Source organism: Scleropages formosus, chromosome 21 (assembly GCF_900964775.1).
Source record: "Scleropages formosus chromosome 21, fSclFor1.1, whole genome shotgun sequence".
Taxonomy (NCBI): domain Eukaryota; kingdom Metazoa; phylum Chordata; class Actinopteri; order Osteoglossiformes; family Osteoglossidae; genus Scleropages; species Scleropages formosus.
In genome coordinates this window covers 16,990,197-17,012,713 of record NC_041826.1, presented here as the reverse complement: position 1 = coordinate 17,012,713, position 22,517 = coordinate 16,990,197, and the positions used below count along the sequence as shown (strand labels likewise).

At 42.3% G+C, this 22,517-nt stretch overlaps 1 protein-coding gene across 6 annotated transcripts in view; it reads right to left on the bottom strand.

Annotated features, from left to right (window-relative positions):
- Positions 1 to 390: 390 nt before the first annotated feature.
- Positions 391 to 22,517, bottom strand: part of ccdc136b (coiled-coil domain containing 136b) — a 36,566-nt gene continuing 14,439 nt past the window's right edge. For 3 of the 6 annotated variants that reach the window (XM_029247238.1, XM_018730080.1, XM_018730083.1), the window contains 7 exons: positions 21,446 to 21,520; positions 19,815 to 20,117; positions 15,564 to 15,681; positions 13,746 to 13,995; positions 12,514 to 12,648; positions 10,149 to 10,264; positions 6,326 to 6,400 (listed from right to left, as the gene is read on the bottom strand). In XM_029247238.1, coding sequence (XP_029103071.1) covers positions 10,160 to 10,264; positions 12,514 to 12,648; positions 13,746 to 13,995; positions 15,564 to 15,681; positions 19,815 to 20,117; positions 21,446 to 21,520 — 986 coding nt within the window. In that variant the 3' untranslated portion in view covers positions 6,326 to 6,400; positions 10,149 to 10,159. Of the gene's footprint in view, positions 6,401 to 10,140; positions 10,265 to 12,513; positions 12,649 to 13,745; positions 13,996 to 15,563; positions 15,682 to 19,814; positions 20,118 to 21,445; positions 21,521 to 22,517 lie in introns of those variants that run through there. The other 3 variants (XR_001965016.2, XM_018730079.2, XM_018730084.2) reach the window with 3 other exon arrangements.

Sequence of the window (22,517 nt, the reverse complement as noted above, 5' to 3'; positions counted from 1 at the left end):
GTAATTTACTTATTTTCCTAGAAACACTTGATTTCATCAGCACCATCATGGCACGTTACTCTTCTTTATTACAGGTAACAATAGCAAAATTATTTTATGCAGTGTTTAGTTAGTCATCATACCTACAGCAGGTTTCAGAGGAGGTTTTCAAGGGCTTTTTATAAAAGAATATTGTTCATTTATTTTTAATGTCATTGCTCAGTTTTATTTTCAGACGCTGCAGGCTACTTCTGATAATAAAGTATTTTAATAAATATCCGAATCTGCGACTCAGTATCTTCACCACAGTAAGTCCTCTTCATATTTCCATATGCTGTCATTTTTCAGTAAGTAGCAGACCTCTTTATGGCGACTGGTACATTCAACTCACAAATGAGGCGCCACTCAGAATACAGTAAGGATAAATATTTTATTTCTTCAAATCTCGTACAAAATATACAGCCTGTTTACCAAAATACTCACAAGTCTTTTGAAAACGACAAAGCCCATCAGAAAAAGCCAAGTAACTTCGTTCAGGATTTTTTTTTTTAATAAACATGTTAGAAAACACTTCACTGTACAGTTCTGTTGCTATGTTACAGAGACAGACAGACAGACAGGGGGCTAAGCCTTCCATACAATTCAATATGAGCAATGTGCAGAGATGTGACCCGGTCAGCAGAACCAAACAGGGTTTACATGTCGGTTCCAACTGTAGCCTCTTCCCTTTTTGTCGATTCAGTTTCAGTGAATCAAACAGAAAGCAAAGGAAGTCAGTCATGGATCATTATAGTCATAATCACCATTTTCATGGGTACCAAACTTCACTACATTGGTATAAAACGCTGAATACTGTGTAGGTGTCGTCTGTCTGTTAAAACAGACAAAACTCGAGCACATCATTGTTGACCAAGTTGGATGTGGTCAAGACCTCATTCAAATTCTCATTTAAATTTTGTGCTATGAAAAATCAAGTCTCTCGAACAGGCTGAAATGTTAATCCTAAAACTGTCCTGGTTTGAAACTTTTGACATATGCCCAAATTATAGCAGAACTAAAAATGTTATCATTTATCAGGTTTGATTTATAACAAGCAAAACGAGGCAGACTGCAAAACTAATTTTTTTTTATTAAAAAAAGATTTCAGTAATTACAGCCTAAGTATGTTGTCGAAAAACTGGGAAATAATTAGATCGATCAAAACATGTATACTTTTGGAAAATGAATCAGTGGTATTGCTCTATCAATACTGGGATTTGTGGAAGAGCGGAAATGATCATGGAGTTCCACAGCTAACAGGTCAGACACTTCAGCCACAGGGACTAAATCTATAACTCATTGCATGCAAAATCCATCATCTACTGACGCTAACATGCACAAAACCATTGTTGATAAATGTCACTTGTTCTTTTTAGTTCTTAGGCTGAAAACTTAGTTAAGCGCTGTATATGTGTTACAAATAAAATCTCACCACTACAGTAATAGACTAGTGATTTTATACACTTTATTGAAAATATTACCTCTCTAAGCTAGTTCATATTGAGACACCAGTCATTATAAGGTACAATCACTACTGACGAGGCATTGTTTTAAATTGTCTTTTATAATCATTATATTTCAGTTCAGTTATATATCAGTTATCAGTTCATTTATTTCTATTCTATATACATTACAGACATTACAAATACCATATTCAAATACAAAATAAATGTCTTTTTTCTTTTTTTTTACAAGTAACATGCATTGCCCTATCTCTGAAACTTAACAATGTAAGCCAGTTTTCCTAAATAAGACAAGTCCTAGGCCAAAAAGGATTTTCAGTGGAGAATCCCAGCAGACAGTGTCATTTTTTTTCCAAGTCCAGGCTTTGTCTCTATCCGGAAAACTAGTCCATAAACTTGCACAGAAACACAGGCATGTCTTTTACTGACCAAGGGTGAAAGTATTTGTTTTCATACTTTTTTTCTGATAGGAAGACATCACTCACACGCTATTGCAAAATTATCCACAAACTTCACATTGACTGAAGACAATTCCAATTAGAATGGTTAACATATCTATGGATAAACATATCCAAACAATGCTGATTTTAATCTATAACTTCATACATTTTGTCATTCTAAACACTGATGTTTTAAGAACAAACATCAAAAACCCAAGAACAGTGTGGTTCTTCACATTCTATTGGGCCTACTGCTGTCAGTATTCAAAAACATTTGAGCCAAATTAACATAATTACATCTCAAAAGGTAGTACAAAACTCAGAGAGCACAATTTTTGTTAAAATCACAAAATAGCAGACTGTTCAGTGTTGACGAAAATAAAACAAGGAAACTTTCACATTCATAAGTCATTCCTAAGGAGAGAGCGATAAGGTTGCAAGTTTTGAAAAATATCTTGTACAAAAACAACAATGGTTTGTTAATTTTCTCACTGGTGTGGCCTGTTACCAGATATCCATTTGTCAATGTTTTCTGAAATAAAGGGATATAATAACATTCAAGTAGCATTCAGAATTACTGCTGTTATTAAACACCTCCAGATTATTTGGTTAGAATGCTTTTGGGTAGCTTAGCTGGGTTGTACCCACAATTTGTCAAAAAATTCCATTAGTCATATAGTCGGAAGCAATTTAAAAGCTACCTGTATGAATGTAAATGAACAAATTGAATCTGAAATATTCATACCAATATTTGAGTACTAAATATTGCGGTTAAGCAGTGAGTTAGTATTCTAAATACACAAGTCTAGGCATTTATTGCTTATTCAATTGATTTTCTATTCAATGCGTTGACGGCAATCACAATCAGTGAGTGGTTCAAATGATCGATTTCACTTGATCTTACCAGCAGTTACCTACGTATTCTAGAAAATTCATTCACATCTTTCACACAAGTCACAATAAGTTGAGCAACCCATAGCAGTTATAGATGAGCCGAAGGCAAACATGGAACTGCATGTCTGAGTTTTTTTAAAAAAATCATTCAAAGGCCAGTTTTAAGGACTTGCACTTTTCGGTTCAACCAAGCATTAAAAACAATTGCCCTATATGGACTGGTACTAATCCGGACAATAAAATACAATTTTATTTATTTTTTAAGTGGAACAAAAAGGTGATAACACTATAATATAAAATCATACCATTAGAAAAGCTATTGTGTAACCACAAAGTGCTACGACAAAGAAGAATAATCTGTATCGGAATAAACAAATATTTCATACAAGCCGTACCAAAAACCATAAAAGTACAGATTATAGTAACAATGGACCAAAACCTGACCCCAAGAAAATTTGTGCATTTCTAACTTTAAGTAGATGCTATTACACCAGCCTCTGCATTGCCAGACTTACATGTAAAGAATTTCAAAATGTGTTCAGTCAACAGAAGTATCTCCAACACACTGGAGTTCTTCTCATCAACAGTAGTATATGTGTGCAGATTATATACAGTGTGGCTATTTACAAAAATATCACTCTATCAGTTCAATAAATACCAATGCTGCATTGTCGCCTAATGAAGCACATTTGGACCCGGGGCTTAATATACCTGTAGAAAAATATACTTTCAAATCATTACCTTGCTTTACCTCTTCAGAAAAGCAGAGAAAAGTTATACCTGGGTATCAGTAAAACATTTAGATTGGAACAAGCCTGAATTCTGCAAACACATGAATTTTGGAGTTTGTGGAAACTGACTTTACAGAACATTCGGCATTAATATAATTGCACTATAGTCCTTTTATTTTGAAGTGGAAGTCTTTAATTGCTGAAAAAAATTGGTTTGTTCACTGAAAGTTTTTATTTAACTCTGAGAAACAGAAGAGCTTTAAATATTTTTAACGGAAGCAGTGCAAATTTTCTATTTATTTAGAGAATTTAATAAATTTCATAACTGATGGTACATTTGATTAACTACATAGCGGTGCCTGAAATAACAGCCGAGACAGTGGAGATATTTTTACAAAAGGAGATAAACTGTGTATCTGCAAACAAGCACAGGCCTAGGATAGAAAACACAAAAATATTAATCATCTATTTTGAAAAAGAAAAATACAAAATTACTTTTGTAACAATAAATTGGTTTTTTTGAAAATCAAATAAATGTTTTGCCCTGTCCGTCACTGTTTTTCCAAACACAGCATCATCAACACAAAAAAAACGGATTCAGTGAGAAGGAACATTCACATTCAGCGTAGGACAGTCGGGCAAATCAAAAGTGCCTCGGTAATGTGTTCATTGTGATCTGCATGTCAAGCATCTGCTCCCTCTTGTGACCAGGCAAAGAGGTTCCCACCTCTCAGACATTTTGTGCTCTGAAAACGACTACAGTAAAAATGAAATACAAGGATTTTACATCTGTGGAAACAGAAGATGCCAAAAGAGATCAGCAACAGGAAGTACAAATTAGATGTATCCCTTACATGTGCAACTATACAACGTCATGAAAAAGCATTTCCTGTGATATTGCAAATTTTTTGAAACTGAATGTTTTCAGGTGTTCAAATTAAATCCAGTATTAGACAAAGGGCATATTACTGAACAAATACATTTTTTACTTCATTTATTTAGTGAACAAAGTTACCTAATACAAACTAATTGCCTCCTTACGCTTAATAACTGTTGGCATCACCTTTAGCTGCTATGATTGCAACTAAACGCTTCTTATAATTCAGTGTCAGTCGTTTGTATCACCGTGGAGGAATTTCAGCCCACTCTTCCTCGCAGAACTGTTTTATTTCAGAAACGCTGGGTTCTGAAATCAGGGCAAATGCTTCTTCATTGCGCTGTACTACAAATTTGTGCGCTGACAGCAAAATCAAAGCAGTGCATAAGAAAATGAATTCAATTCATGGAACGTGGTACATGTTATGATTGTCATGTCTGTACTCATTGGTGATGCATGTCAGCTGCTCTGAAGGCAATGTTGCTTTTAGTCCAGAGGTTCACAGAAAGAGATGGACAGAGTGATGGACTAAAAGCTGACGTTGGACACAAGACTGTTAGAATGGCAGAAACCGGTGTGCAACTGGCTGAGACAACTTGGGGAAATGGGCCAGTACGGAGTAGATGTGTCCTGTGGCATCACGTGCTGGCTATCACCAGATATGTGTAGATGACCGGAGGCGTGTAGGCGATGTTTGCTCCCTTGGCCTTTACTCTGTGCAGTCCATCCAGGGACACAGTTTCTAGGGCAGCTGTACCCTGACGTGTACCCCGACACAGTCACCAGAAAGCACACGGCTTTGCAGAGGAGAACCCAGCCAAAAGCAAGTGTGTCAGAGCCAACTGTCTTGATAATATCCTAGAGGAATATTTACACGAATAGCTGATTCTTTTAAAAAGTACTTTTACAGAGCATGCTGTAACAGATCTATAAATAAATGTGAGAATTTCAGATTTTCTCAAAGTAGCAGAGAAAAATAAAACATGACATTCATTGATTGTCATTAGATAAGGTACTGATAAAATTAGAAGTGACCCAAAAAAGTAATAGAATTATACAATAGCTGTAGAAGACAGGAGACAAAAACACTGAGCGATGGAGCAATTTCCCAGCGTCATGTGCTTTGTCTGGACTTGGCAAGCTTTTATCTCACTGAATGCTTTTTAATCCCCGTTTTTTTTTTCTTCATTATACAGTATCTTACTTCTTGATTCTTTAAATTCCTTTGCAAAACTTAACCTGCATAAATAAACCTGCACATACCCCTTTGAACAAAATTTAGACAATCTTCAGTTAACGTTCTACACGATGCCAAATAAATCAATGAATAAATACACACAGGGAATCTGTGTGCCACGCAGACAGAAAACTTGCCACTACGCTCAAGTTCCACTGCTTGCTCCAGCTCATAACGCTTTGGAGCAAGTTGACCTAACATGTTACACTGACAGTTGTACAGATTCAGAGGGAAACCAGATGGATGTATGTGAACATTGTGTGCAAAGCTGTAGAGAGCAACGGGTGTGAACTTCCGCCTGTAGACATCCACCTCTCCCTTTACACTGGTCCACATCTCCCTTCCGAATCCTGTGCCTAGAAACAATGCTTTGACCACCTTGGGTCCCCCAGCCAGTTAGCAGTCAGGTCAATCTGCTGACCTTTTTTAACCCAGAGTTCCTCCTTATTCCATCCTTCTTGGAAGCTTTGGGGTTTCGTCTTGTCCCGGTTCTTATCAAAAATGGAGTTTGAGATGGCCCTCCTCCACTGAGGTGGATAAAGCAGGGAGTGTAGTGTGATGAGAGGACCTCAAGGGGTGTGATGACTAGGGGGGCTTGAAGGGGGGAGCGTACCAATGCGGTGGTGTGGCCACTACCATCGAGGTCCTCAGGAGAAAGCCCTGGACAAGCTGGGGACAATCAGCAGTACAGCAGCTGCCACAGCAACCACCAGCACTGGGTTCCATCCTCCCTCGCTCCCCTGAGGAAGGCAGGAAGGAAACAGAGAGGTCACTCCCCCCCCACACACATACACACACACACACACACACACACACACACATACACACACTGCACAATGTTTCCAGAAAAAGACTTTTGCACACACTCACATTCAAAGATAGACTCACCCAAACTGATATCAGAGTGCAGGATTTATTCCTCACTATTTAAAGCTAGAGCAGACAGCCGAAGCATCAGTGCACCTCACACACATATGGGCACGCACCTATGACCAATACCATACAGCGATTTGCATAAATGTGCACACAATCAGCACACAATCTAACAATCAGACAAATGTATGCTCATGTGCACACATGCTAACACATACACACCCATAAATACAACTATTTACTATCTTGCAGTTTCTCAGCACAGGGGCTTTGAATCTCTACACTGGGTGCATGGAGGAAGAGTGGGATGTTAGCTTGAACAGTGAGGTCTAACACTGGCTATATAGAGCACAAACCTTGTGTTCTTCTGCCACCTTAAAGTCTTCTCCATGGATACCTATGAATGAGCTCTGACAGCATATCATTCCAAAGGCTAGCTGAATTCCTGTTTCCAAATTCCAGACCTGTGATAAATTTGAAGCTCTTTCCTCCAGCTAAGGCCAAGTTCAGAAGTTCACACGCACTCAGTTTAATTGTTTTACCCAGAAAACCCGTGACTGCTTTACTGAAGCTGTTCAGGTTCAGTGTCTTGCAAGAGGATAAAAGAGCACTGGCTCACGTGCAGCCATCGATTCCACCATCTTCTTCAGACACTGCTGCTCTTAGAAGTCGTGGACACTGCACAGAAGATCTTAACTCAAGTTCTTGCCCCTAGCATCAGTGCTGAAGAGTTGGAGCTTTTCTGTTAACACTCACAGCTAGGGTTTCTACTGGAGTGAAGGTGTTAAAGTCAGATCCTCTTCATAGCGCTTGGCTCTTAGCACTGCACTGGGCAGTGAAACCAAGATCGGTGTAAAAACCACTGTTGTGTCATCAATTTTGGCGTTTACTTCAACCTCAATAGGTCCCAGGAGGGTTGTGAATTTAACTGCACAACAGCATGTTTTCTGCAGCTAAGTTTGTAAGAGTTCCAAACGTACCTTCTAGACTTCTTGAACGATGACGAAACATAGTAGACAAGGAATGTTTTACTGTCACTGTCACTGAACAATGACAAGACGATAGAGTCCCGCAACCTAAGAATCATTCTGGGATAACTGGCATGCAAATTGCATACTCAGTGGTGTCTTGTTGAGGCATTCAGTATGAATTTGGAAATCTGTGTCACTTTGGAACACGCCTTTTGGTGTTCACCTCTCCTGCTGTACTATTCAGTATGTGTGACTGAACAGCACCAGTCTGTAGGACCTCTGTCCAGTGCAATCACAACCTTTCCCCATTTGGCATCAGCGAAGCAGAAGTGGAACGCGAGGGCCATCTTGTCTCATAAAACATGTCTGAAGGTCGGAGTTGGGATGGGTGGCGTATGAGCAGAATGAGTCAAGTGGTGCAGCTCATGAGTGCCTATCTACAATGTAGCAGGTAAGGAATTGCATTGGGGACATCAGTGAGTTAAGGAGTGGTGGGGTAGACAGGTGGCACATTGGTTTTCCTCATTCACCTGTGTGAGCTCTTCAGTTGACGGCCCAGCTGTTAAAGACATTCAAATTTAACTGCAGTCGTACTTGTCGTGACAAATCAAACCTTGTGTCCATGTGAGATACAACAGTTAATGACATGCTGATGTTTTTTAGTGCCAATTCTCATTAAATAGCTCTTCACACCTGCATAACTAATTACTTCTGAACCATTATATTGAACTATAACCGCAGTATAAATCTGGACTACTTGTCGATCTGCCGGAAAGTGAGTGAAGTCTCAATGTAGCATTGTAAGGCACAGATGTCACAGCCGAAAACCTTGTTTAGTCAAACCAGTGTTTACTTCCCCGTAAGAAAGGGATTATATGTACAAATTCTAAGGTATAATTAGAGGAGTTGATAAATATAGAATACAATGACATTTGTAAAAACTGCATACCAAATTAAACAATCAGAGTCATTTTACAGGAAAAAGCCTGGACAACCCTCTCGCATACATGATGGTGTGACATGATGATGCGGGATCTAGAGACTTTTGAGGAACTTTGGAACTTTGGATTTGAAAGTGCTCATCAGTCTCGAGGGAGGCCGTAGCAAAACAGTCTGGTATTTATGAAGTCATAGTAAGACAAACCACGCACTAATAAAGAAATTGTAAGACAAGAGTGATTATACCTCAAAATAATGTCCTTCTGAAATATTCTAGAAAGCAACTTGAAAATCATGAGATGCTGAAAAGAACTTCAGAACCAATATCAAGGATCTGCAAGAGTCCATTGTTTGAGGTTGAAAGGTAAAACAAATGTGAAAAAAGATGCAATCTGAATAACCAGAAGAAATGTTTGCTCTAAAAAATAATATTGGTGTTTGTCTTAATATTGTAGTTGTCTTAATCAGAAATTTTCCATTGAACATTCTCTGAATGGATGAGTACAAAACTGATCTCCTGACCACAACGATATGCACTGATTTTTGCTACACACTAACAACGAATACCATCTAAAGACCAAATGCCAAATATTAAGCAGGTTGACAGGAGCACAATGCTTCGGAGCTGATTTTCTGCTCCAGGATCTTAATCATCATGAGTTCTGAATTATACCAAAATGTTCTGCAGGGCAGCATCGGACCCAAAGTTCCTGAGTTAGAGTTACGCAGAATATGGATTGTAACATTGGTATTTATGAATACCAAACTCTTTGTGATTCACGGAGTGATCAGCACTAACTCTAAAAGCTTTCCTAGCTTCCTACTTGAGAGGGGAGCCCAGATTTTGTCCTGAAAAGTAGATCTTCGAGTGCTCAACTAGTTACGATTTTTTTTACTCGGGTGAATTAGAATTACCTTGTTGATTGAGTAAATGTGCCTTGGGGGTAATTTATTTTTTGTACGTGCACTGGGGTGCGGTGGCGCAGTGGGTTGGGCCACAGTCCTGCTCTCCGGTGGGTCTGGGGTTCGAATCCCGCTTGGGGTGCCTTGCGGTGGACTGGCGTCCCGTCCTGGGTGTGTCCCCTCCCCCTCTGGCCTTACGCCCTGTGTTACCGGGTAGGCTCCGGTTCCCCGTGACCCCGTAAGGGACAAGCGGTTCTGAAAATGTGTGTGTGTGTGCACTGATTCTTACTTATTTGTTTTTGCTCTATCTCACTCACATCTCCCGCAAACAACACTTAGAATTTGTCTATTTAACACAAGGAAAAACAGACTAGTTTTAATTAAACAAGGATTTCAAAGTGCCAACATGACGTATCGTGCACTACAGTCAAGGTTCACGTGCTTTCAAGTAGCGTCGTGTAACAGGTTGCGGAAATTCTCAGTAAACCTAACTGCAAGTGTATCGAAGCCTTTTATGTGAGCTTTTCAACTCTTTCGAACCCCAACGCTGAGTCTTAAAAGAGTCTTGATTTAAAAAGACCTCTCCTTAGTACTGAATGATCAGCAGTTCTACAGCCATGCAATTACAGTTTAGTTACACAGGCGTAAAAACTACTTAATGCAAACGATGTCATTTTTTCACTTCAACATGTCACTAGGGATCTTGTTGCCATCAGGACTGGACTTTGACTGGATGTGGCTGCTGCTGCCAGTACAGCAGCTGCGGGCTCTGAGGGAAAATAAAGAAATGGCATACTCATACCTGGTCCCCTCTTAGGATGACAGCTCCGACCACCAGCACCAAATCAGGGCCACTATAACAATCATTCCTATGAGGGGGATCGAGAGAACAGGGGGCTCAGACGAAGGGGTGGAATTCTGAGGAAAAACAAGGGAATATGGGAATGGAGGAGGAAGGAGTAGGTGAAAGAAAAAAAAAAACAAAAAGTAAAAAAGGTGAAAGAGGGAGTGAAAGACAAAAAAGAAAACAATTACATATGGAAGGGTAGGTATATAGAAAGGTCAATAGACAACTAAAACATGATCAGGTTCACAGGTAGATAAAATGCGTGGAATGAAACACGTATCAATATATAGAAAGACAGAAAGATAGATTAGACAGGCTGTACAGGTAGATGACAGGTAAAGAGAAAGAGAGAAGAAAAGATAGAAATATAGAGAGAAGCTGAGAAATAATTAATTTCAAAACCCATCAAATTTGCTGAGAATTTGATATTGTAGTGTGGACACGTATGCAGTGCTGTGAGGATACACTCATGGGATGGGCTGCGACTGAACGAAGCCACAGGACAGGCACAGGGAAGCTGGAAATGGCCACAGGCAGGACTGCGGTCCATGCCCTGCTAACATGTGACCTTCTGCAGATGGCTTGGCAAGGCGATGGCAGACGGACAAGGGGCGTGGAACAGGGAGAGGAGAAGACGGGACAGCAATGTTCCTCGGGTTCCTCGATTCACCCACCAAGAGCCTGCATGGGGTTTGCCTCTTAAGGAGCTAGGAACCACGGTTAAGGCACTATGTATAAAACAAGGCGATTAAGCTCAGGAATATGGAGGACCGAGTCCAGTAGGTTTTCCTGCTCTGCTGACACCTCTCAGAGCCCAAAGAAACGCATCTTTGGCTTCTTTCAGGACAGCGAGATGAATCGGGTGGTTCATTGCCTGGTTGGAATAAAAACATCCAGGACCAGTTCTTTCCAACCTAATAAGACTGTCAAAAGAAACATCGCTATACAGTTGCATATAACGTTAATTTGTATAGTGACGTTTCCGCTTCAGTCTTCAACCTACTGGCAACTCGCGGTCAAAAACTATTTAACAGTTCTACAGCTCTACAGTGTTTATAAATATGTAAAATAAAACAACTAAAACTAGGTAAAAATAACATCAAGACCTTCTTCAGGCTATATATAGCGGAAAAGATCAAGACTGATCTTGTCACAGTTCATGTCTAAATTAATCCAGCGATTCATAATCAAATACTGAGAACATTGTGAATATCATGAGCTTCTCCAGGAGCAAAACTTAGCCGTTATTATTCGCGCGACCATAGCGATCTGAGCAGGAAAGTGCTCCGACACATATTTAACACATTTAACGTTGCATCTACATAAAATAAGTGTGGCTGTGAAGACGAAGGTTCCAATAAATGTGCACAGCAACTATACTTATATTAATCTATGTGGTTTTTAATGCTGATTTTAAGCATTCAACATCATTTGCTAAATTCCCAATCCACTTAACTGGTAAGGGTTGCAATGCATATTAACATAAATATCAGGCCATTTTGATTTTTAGATTTTTTTTTTTTTACATACAAAAAATATTTTTAGCTGGGATTGTGAGTGGAATTATTCAGTGAGAGCCATGAATCCAGGATTCTTTTCTTTTGCTTTTTTCTGCATTTTGCTCCCTCCTCAAACGTGAACCACAGTACGATGTGTCCTCACGAGTGACAAAGACAGAGACACCTTGACGTGACGCAGACACGCGGGCCAGCACGGCATGGAAGATGGCGAGAAAGGGCCGAAGTCAGCATAGACGCACGTTCAGGACTCTGCGTGGCATGGCGGCATGGGGCGAGTGACTCCGCCCATCGTCCAGTCCCCAGTTGTACGCAGAGGGACACACATGGCTAAGTGCAGCATCGTAGCAGACAGAGACACACTCGTTGAAAAGAACGCATCAGGAAGCTGTTCTTTTTCAGCTCTCCAAAACATGTACACAGTCATGTTCTGCTGTGTGTGTGGCAACTCCTAAAAACAATGTCATTTCTATCCATCCACTCCCCCTCCCCATTTCCTCCTAAACCCTTCTGCAACCCCAGAAAATCAGATCGAATCCATGCATCCTGTCTGTGTCAGCCCCATCTCCCAACCGATCCTCCCCAGCTGTCCGTTACACCCCTGCTGCAGCAGGTTTTGCTGCCGTTTACCAAACGCATAATTAATTGCATGATACAGGAACATAAAAGCCCTGATCTTGAAAAATAATCTTCTCCTTGGAGTTTCCCTGTGGCATGCGGTGGAGGTGCTGTGTGCTCCCGGAGGTGGCCGGGGAGTCGTGGATGCAGGGGCATCCCAACCTCTGACCTGGCCGACCTCTCACCTGCGTCGCCTTCCCCGTCAGCCTCTCCAGCTCCGCTCGGCAGCTCTGCAGCTCCTTCTCCAGGTCCTCACGCTCCCGCTGGCTGCTGTCGCACAGGGCCTGCAGCTCCTTAAGCTCCTCCTTCAGACCCTCGCACTGCACAGAAGACGTGAGACGTGCAAGGACACCCAGGGAGACATGGGAGGAGACTGTGAGAAATGCAGTATCTGCTTTCGCAGAACACTTTCGAGAAAAGCCTTCGTCAAAAGAACAATCTGCGAATACCGGTGTTTGTTCAATCACTCAAAAAATCTTTCATAAAAACGTTGATATGTCCGCCTCTGGCTGCTTGCTAAATCACAGTCCAAGCTCTTCTCTTGATAAAGTAATGGAACGTAGGCAGATTACTCTCACATACTTGGCAAGGAATTGTATTTGTGTCTTTGTCTCACAGCGCCTGGGTGGTGCGAGAGAATGTGGGTTGGATCCCCACTCAGTCTGTGTGGAGTTTGCATGTTCTGCAGGTGCTCTGGTTTCCTCCCACAGTCCAAAGTCATGCTGTTCAGGTTCTCCCATAGTGTGTGAGTGACAGAGTGTGTGTGTGTGTTCCACTGATGTATGGATGAGTGACCCAGTGTAAGTAGTGTCTCTAGCAGTGTAAGTCACCACGGTGAATAAGGTGTGTGGGCTGATAGCACTACATAGTATCCATTGTAAGTCGCTTTGGAGAAAAGCATCTGCTAAGCGAATAAACGTAAATATTTTTATGGTCTACACCTGTAGTTTTCGCTGTAAATATGCATGTGACCTTAGTGTTTTACTCTCCTCCATTAGAAAAATTTGATCTGCATGAGAATGTGAATGAATTCTAGATGTGTTTCCAGTTTCTCAGTGTACTCTTTCAGTCTCTGTCGCTCTGATCCACTGCTGATCTGATGTTAACACTGAAAAAGAATGACTGACAGCAATTTGTAGCCTAAAGTACCTGAGCGCACAATGAATCAAACCTGTTTTCACAAAAAAGCTTTTTTTTTACTGAACAGATTTTCATTTAGCACTTGTTATTCGTTAAGATTCTTTCAGGTTAAAGGTTAACTATAGCACAGTAACCCTACATTAATCTAGACTGATAAAATATGTACCCAATCAATCCACAAAGCAGTATACGAGCTAAATGGGGATTTCGGTTGTGTAGAGCAAGCGACGATTTTAACAGCGTGGGGGTAGGCATGGCGGGCCAGGCCAGGCCGTACCTCCCGCTGCACCTGTGAGGCCCTCTCCTCAGCCTGTTTGAGCTGGTCCCGCAGAGAAAAGATCTCAGTAAAGCCCCCGTGCCAGCTAGTGGGGGTCACGGGCTTCCCGTCAAATGAGATGTTCTTCTGGATGGAGGCGTCCACAAGGCGGCAGTTGGTTTGGGTTGCAACCATGCCGATCTCAGCTTCCTCCTTGTCGCTGGCCTCCGCATCGCTCTCCTCCTTCAGGGTCAGACACACATCATTGGAGCTGCAACAGAGCAATGGGACAGGTCACTTTCCTGAAGCCGGCTAGACTGCATCTCACACTCGAACCCTTCCACGGAGGGTTACCATGTGAGTTCCTAAAGACAAAAGGCTGCAGCGGTAACCATGAACAACTCCTCTACTCATACTCTGCTTATTCTGTGGAACACGTATTTGTGATGTTGGTATAAGCCAGGGGTTTTTCAATGTTCCTACTGACAAATCCCCAGTGTAATGCCAGTTTTCATTCTTCTTGAGGGCTTAAAAAATGTTCTTGATTGCACAGTTAACTGATAGAATAAACAAATGCTTTTTCAAACATCAGCTGTAGACTTCAGTGTCTTTTCATATCATGTCTCATCAACCAACTCTGTGTTATTTGAGAAAAACTTGCAACAGTGAAGTGATCACCAAGGATCTCTTTCAATTAGTAGTGGTCACGACTCCAGTTAAACAACAACGCCAACGCAATGTTCGCAATCCTTCTTAGCAAAGGTTAAGCGACTGATTATTCAAAGCGATTCAATGCAGATTCTGTTGTGCTTTAGGACAGATCAAAATAAATAAGATCTACTGGCATTCCTCCAGCAATTTTCTTAGACCAAAACACTTTTGGCTTCACGCAATTGAAAAAGCGTATTGAGCCCTCCAGCTTCGCCTTTGGTTTGCAATTCATACAGTAAATAGCCATAATGGGTAATTAATTGAGCTGAAACAAAAACCAACACAAAACGGGGGGGGGCGTTCTCTTGGACTTGGGCTGAAGCCCCTCGGTCTAGACAGACTAAGGAAGTGATTTCTTTGTAGAGTTATGGCATGCAGATGCGTCTGCACGCCTAGGGAATATGCTTTTGAGTGTGCAGTATGTGTGAGATCACCAAAGGACTGTGGTTGAGCTGACCTGTTAAAAATGTGTGAGCGCATAAGCTGCAAGAGCAAGGAATTGTGGGTAAGATAGTATGCTCACGATGTAGCTAAGGCCGACAAAGTCGGCGTGCTGAGAGAGCACGTTAGCCATCAAACCGAAGGAGTGTCTGCTTGTTTTGTGCTGAAGGAGTGTCTGAGAGTGTGAGTTATGAGAGGAATGAGTGAGTCACTGCACTGGTCACACTGTCGTCACCCGCGGAATGCACGGCGCAGCTGTGTTACTCTCCTAGGACGCACAGTGCTTATGATTTATTAATTCCTCTCATCAATTATTCGCTGACCAGGCCAGCATCCTGGGGTCAGGAAGGGTGCTGCTAGTCAATGCTGGCATTCTCAAAAAGCACAGACATGAACACAGAGTGTATAGACATCATGGAACAATGGCTCAGACAGCAAGTACAGCACAGAACTGATATTATACATGACCCATTCAGCCAATGACAGCAGAACATCAGAATTAAATGGAATATTCAGATCCAGTCTGAGCTGCATGGAAATGACATCATTTGGCAATAAATCTATCTCCCCGAATTAAACTTCTCTTTTTGCAAAGAAGTCAGACAGTAGTGTCATGTGTATGTGGGTGAAACAGGTGGGATTACAGTTTGACGGATAGATTGTCTTAGAAATCCTCGGTCTCCTCACCCAGTCCTTTGCAGTTGTAGCAGCTGCAGCCGCTCTGACAGCTTCCTGTTTTCATCTTTCAGGGTCTGACACTCGTCCTTCAGCACACGACACTCCTCCTTCAGCTGGCCCACATCACCTGACCAAACACACCAGAGACCAGGCGGTCATGACCAGACGCACAGCGACTTGCTGACTCAGCAGAACATGGCAGTGGGACGAACTCATTTCCATTACATTCACACGAATAAGACAAGAACCTAGAACAGAACAATCTAGAATATGATCTTTTTTGATACCGCAGTATTAAGAGGCAGTTCCTTGTGTGGGATTTTACAGCTGTCTAGAAACTAAATCAATGGATGAGTGTCATTTGGGCAGAATCCGAGCGGCTGCGCTAAACCAGCCTCCGAGGCTGATCTCCAGAGGTGCCGTAAACAACAGGTTCGGGAAGCTGGGAAAAGCTCCCCGCCACCCACCCAGTCTTCAGCAAGCATGCTCAGCAGCGTCAACAAGAGTCCCCACCTGTCTGTTGTCAGTCACTGCTGAAGATGCAGTGCTATAAGAGACTCGTTCTGAGCCGCCTCTGATCGGGCCTCTCCCTGTCCTACCCCATTCCACGATTGGAGTGTGTGTTTGCACAATAGGGTTGGAATGTTGGGAACATTCCCCAGGCCCACCCTGACCCCATTGGGGGCACACACCGGACACCCAGCAGTGCTGACTGGGAGAACTTGCTGGAAGAATCACTGTTTTTCATTCTGCTTCTGCATGAACAATTTCATCATTGCACTGGCTCATCTTTACAGAGATACAGTGCACGGCACCATCCAAACGCCTTTATAGGAACCATGTATTCCAGGGTGTTCTCCAAGTTGCCAACACATCTGAGTGCACCTCAGCGAAGACTGTTTCATCACAAACATGCAAAGATAAAGCACAGATTGAGACCTGCAAAGCACAGATGTGTGGCATGCGCAGATGAAGGCAAAATGGAGTCTAATTTAAACAGGATTAGCTCAGAGGCGAGCAGATCCTCTGAGACGATACACACAAACTGTCTACGAGAGTGCCGTACAACCGGCTCCGCTTTGGTGCCAGTGCCAGCAGAGGGGTTCGGAAGACACAAAGCGAAGTTGCCAGTATCTAGCCAGTGACAGTGAAAAATCTAATTGAGAAAATGATGGTATCACAAAACATGACTCCGTACATCACAACAGGACCCAAATCATAAGAGGGGAACAACTGGACAGCATTCCTCCCGCAGTCACACCACTGAAAAACTGCATTCAAGCACAAAGACATTTCTTCTAATTTGATCCCACATAAAACACTGTAAACACGCATAAACATGCAGCAGAAGCAGGAGACGGGAGGTTTCGAACGCATGTGCGGGAGAGCTGGCTGAGGAATACAGTCGGATGGGGAGAAACCAAAGGATTAAGACAGTCGGAAAAAGTGAGCGCACCGAAATCATATTGCAGAGGTTATGCAGTTTATTACTGCTCAACTCAGCGGCGCATTTTCATATTTACTGTCTCACTTAATCTGTTAATGAGTCATATTTGAAATGCGAAGAATAATGGTCTCTGCGTAATAAATCTCAGATCCAGATTTATATATTTTATTACTGTTTGTTAGCCACGTTACATTTAACTGGCAAAGTAACAAACACTTTCGGTGCCTTTCGCAAGACAACAGTTAGGGTGTGTCTAAAACTTCAACCTACGTCTGCTCAAACATATTGGACGCCGTGTCTTCCTTTGGGGAACCTTTGGATAAGCCCATTATTCAAACCCTTAAACACTGATATCCACACCAAAAGGTACTGGAATCAGCTGCAGAAAGACCATCAACCAGCTCTAGAAGAGAAAATACACTGTTTAGGCAAATATTTGGAAGAGATGAACATCACGGAAAGCTGACTAGTGTCTCTCCAGGGCCTAAAACGTGAATCATGTGAACTGTCAGGAGAAGCACGTGGAGGCAGTAAAGCTGCACACCGCTGTGCTCCTTTAGGGTCCGGAACCCTAATCATGTTACGCACACGCGAAATTGCATGCCGCTGGGCTGCTGGAGAAGCGGATCCGCACTCCTCTTCAATTTCTAAGCAAAGTAGTGGAAATTCGGCTATGAAACCGATTCTTTCATCAGGAGCTTTGCTGCTTCACCACTGACACTGGCCAGTTGGCATCGCTCATGTCTGCTTGTCCAATGGCCACAGGAAAGGGTGGTTCCAGCTGGGCTCCCCCAAGCTCCAGGGGTCCAGGTTCCCTACATGTCAGCTGCCCACCCGCAAACAGCTCATTTCACAGAGGATCGACACTCATTCTACACATCAAGGACACAGAGGCGAGATGACGTCAGGGCTTCTTTTCATCTGCGTTTGCACATGATCCTGGTGGCCCACGTGGCAGCACTTAAACACTCAAGGAGTAATAGGAATGGACAGGACAGTTCACTTAGAACAATAATCAAGTGTTAGAGAAAAAAAGAGAACAATGTTGTTTTTTATTTGGAAAATTCAACAAATCACAAATCACTTATTACCAACCATGTCCGGAGTGGAAGATACTACTGCATGGTGCAACAATATGATACGGCTTCATGCTGTGTAATGAATACAGATGACTTATTGCATTGCGGTCTGGTTTATATTTATGGAGAAACAGTCCAACATGCAATCCGAAACCCTTTATATTGACTGTGTATTTCATCGTGTCCTCAAAACTGCCTCCATGGTTGGGCATCCAGCAGAGATATTAATGGTTTTTCATCATTTTGTCGAGTCATTCCATCTATTTATTGCAAATTCCCGTTTAAGAGGTTGTTTAAATTATCTCTACCATGTAAAATCAACAGGTTTTTTTATTACAATGTGGCCTTGATTGCAATGAGAAAAAAGGTTTATCAGTGCCTCTAAGGGTTTTTGAGTCTTTGCCCCAATTTCAAAAAAGACTTTCAGTGTCACTACAAATTTACTAATCTATGAGATCTTAAAGGGAGAAGGAAAGGATTCATTAACTCTGTGTTCACCTTTAGACTAAATACAAAGCCGCAGCAAAATAGGAGGAAAGTCTTTCTGTAGCCAATATCCTAGTAAAAACAAGATGAAAAATACACGTTTACACATCTGAATCCGATACGTCAGTACAATATGCAACAAAACCTTTCCAGTTCCTTGTTTTTCTTTCTTTGAAAATATTTACCTGCAAATATTGAGAAGTAAAATTAAGAAGGAAAAATTAAGAAGTAAAGCGTAATTATTTAAGAAAGGCAGCGTTTTTGGAATTTGTTTCATTTTAATCTCTCCAGCTGGAAACCGTCAAAGAGCGAGGGAAACAAATTTCAGTGACTTAGTCTGTCCCCACAATTTCCCTCTCTTGCCTGAAGTTGAAAAGCCAGCGTAGCGTGGCAGGGCTGGCGATCAAGGACAAAATCCCAGCTGTCACGTGTTCTCATGCTGCTTTTGATGAGATCAACTACGTCAAACCTGGTACAGCTCCAGGTGGAGATGTGACATTTACCCTGCTCCGTACTCTCGCTGCATCACATGTGTTAACGGTTTATGGTTTATGCTGTCAAATCAAAATCATTCCTCTTTGTTCCTTCACTCACTTTCACTAGAACGGTTCACCTTAATTTTGAACACCTTATTTACCTTACCCTGTCCTGGGAATTACACCAGCTCTCTTTAGGCTATTAGTCAGGGTCTTCAACAATTATGCTCTGCCAGCCTTTTAGAGCGATTTACATTTATTTCACCGTAGCAGATCAATACGGACCAAAAGCACTTAAACGGAAGCAATGTCAATTATGAGCAGTACTCAGCTCTCAGCGGACCGTGATGCGTGTGGACCGGTATCCTTCCTAGTGGGGCACTGGGTTCAAAGGTGCTGCCGCAGCGTAGGCAAGAGTTGTTAGGGTGGGTGAAGGAGCACCGACTATTGTTACACTCCCTCACACTCGCACCTGATGGTCAAGCATGGGGACCGAATGAAGTAAGAGGGTATTCGGACCCACTCTAATTCCGCATTGTCTGCTCTCTGGGGTATTCACGGATTTAGGGGAGCTGACTGATTTTGAGTTGAGTTTAAGGTGAAGTGGGTGCGACTCGTTGTTGTGGGGTGGAGGGTGGGTTTGGAGAACAGCTTAGTGCATTTAGGTGGAATTAGGTGTTAAATAAACTTGTGTCACATTGGATGGACTTGAGCAGATGTGGATGTGTTTAGCTGAGCAGGGTTGGATGGGGGTAAAGGCACTCAGGCTCACCCTGGTTCCGCTCCTCCTCCCTGCGCTGGCTCTTCATGGTGATCTCAGCCCGCAGCGTGGTGATCTCCAGCTCGTACTCCTGCGTGGTGGCACGCAGCCGCTGTAGCTCAGCCCGCAGCCGGCACAGCTCCTCCTGCAGGCTGGCAATGTCGTTCTCCCGCTCGGCCGCTGCTTCCTCCGCTGCCTGCTGAAGCACCAGCACCTCCTCCTGGGCTGCGCGCAGCTCCTCCTGGGCTTCAGCCAGCTCACTCTCCTTCTCCTCCTCCAGGCTGTCCATCTCCTCCTGCACAGAGCGCAGCTGGGCTGGGCAGGGAGGAAAGGGGGGTGTCACTCAATCCTTCACGCAGCATTGTTGTGTGTACTTGTGCGTGTGAGGGAGAGATAACTTATACGTTAGGAATTCAGCAAGATGGGAGTCGTTTGAAGGTCTTGGCCAGGAAAATACAATGGAACAATTCAATACGACTCAACAGAAAATTTAATGAAAAAATCTTTAATCGCTTTTTTACAGCACACAGCCAAGTACTTTCTTTTCTTGTGTCATAACGTAATGCAGCCCAAGCATGCTCTGGAACCCCAACCATCCCCACAGTCTGTCTCCCACATATGGACACCCTTCCCCCAAATCACACCGAAAACCTAAACAGAGCCATGTGGCGAGCATCAGGGGTCCCTCCTCATTACTTCCACTCTCATCTGACAGAGACCATCTCTGACACTCAGAGTTACATTATGCAGCAAAGCTTTCGTGTCTGCTTACGAATTTGATCTTTGCGGATGACATTGACTGATGACACACAGCCTCAATTCACCAGTCCCCTATAATGGGAAGTCTGTCAATAGTAAATAAGGGAAACTGGACAGAATACAATACGGTGGACATTCACTTTCAAATTTTTCAAAATGTAAAATTTTAAAAGAACTTCGGCAGCACGTTGCAGAAAAGACAGCTGGTTTACGGCAAAATAACAGTAATAATAACAATCGAAAAAAATATAGGGATATAACTGGCTTGTGGCAGCAAAGTGTTCATATCGATGTCGCTTTTTGATCCTTCGATGTCGGCTCCTCCTATCATTGTGAAACAGAATTCACCAAGCGCTGGATTGTTCACCCACTAATAGGGAACGTGAGTTGGGTTTATACTGTCGTGAGACAGGTTAGTTTCACCCTACTGATGATGTGTTGCTACAATAGTAAATCATTAATTCAGTAATTCATGCTAATTTTTGTTCTGTAAATAAAAAACTGGGTATCAAAAGCCAACATTATTATACCGAAATTTTGGATAAAGACAGTTCATAAACTGAGGGATACCTGTATTTTAGCAGTAAGGTCTATATACTTACATATTGTGGTCCTGGTTCATTAGAAGGTGCACAGAGTCTTATTTAGTGGGAACACAGCAATATACTTATATTGCCTGGTCATGAATTATGGGGAAAAAATTGGTTCATTAACTGGTCCACTTCAGCATTACTCTGGGTGGGTTCACTGGGTGTGGTCCACCAAGCTTTTGCTTTGTGCTTAGTTTATAAGGCTGTACAATGGTCTGCTGACACTCATCATGGTTTACGGGGACATGGTAAACCACTAAGGTAGTTCAGTGTGACAGTTTTCAGCGGGGTCACCTTGCAGTCTTTGGATCTGTCGTGTGAAAGCCTCAGCCTGGTGAGCGCTTGCCAGACGTTCTTCCTCCAGGAGACCTGATGAGGGACAGGCGGGGGGGAGGAAGGTGCATGATGGAAGGAGAAAAGGCGGAAGGAGGGTAAATTCAAACTTTTGCATACAACAGCATGTTATCATTTACTCCTTTAAAACGCTGACAGATGTTATTCAGAATCATGCAAAATGAGGAATTTCAGATGGTCAGTGTTGACAGCTAGATGCTCTTAATGCCTCACTAGGTAATAGCACCGATAACATAGACCTGGGAAGACGGGAAACACAAGGAGATTGGAAATACCTCAATTATATATGTGAAACAGTCAGTAAGTTCTAAGACTTACCACCGTGTTGCACTGCTGAGCATTTATTACCGGTCGCTTGCTACCACAGCAGCATCACAACACGAACAATCTAAGTACTGCACTACATACATGCAGGTCACTATACAAACATCTTGCATGACCGTTTTTACATTAAATGCTTCCAGCATAGATGGCATGTTGCATGTAATGTGTAATCAGTTCGGGTACAGATTACATTTGGTCTTATTTATTCCTCTAAATTGCTTATTGTTAAATTCACATATTCTACGTTCTCATCTTCATCCTGTCACTGTCATTCTGTCTGTGTTGTGGAAGTTTCTGTCACCAAGACAAATTCCTTGTATGTGTGAACATACTTGGCAATAAAGCTCGTTCTGATTCTGATTCTGATTTTAACAAGGTTTATGTCTCTTTGGACTATCTATAAAGCTTCCTTAGAAAAGACTTTAGAACGCAAATTCCTCTAATGTTGTTTTCTGTGAAGAAGGGTAGTTTTGTAAGTCTGGCAGCCTCAAGGCTGTCTGCAAATATCATTTCCTGGCCCAGCGTTCCAAATTATATATATAAAAACCACAGCATTAATACCGTAGGAAAATCTAATAGAAATCCCCACTTAGGATTCTTAAGCAGAGTCAAACTATGCGTGAGCAGCACAGCTAGAATGATGAACAGAAATAAGTGAGAAGCGCAGATGTTTTAAACTAATATACTT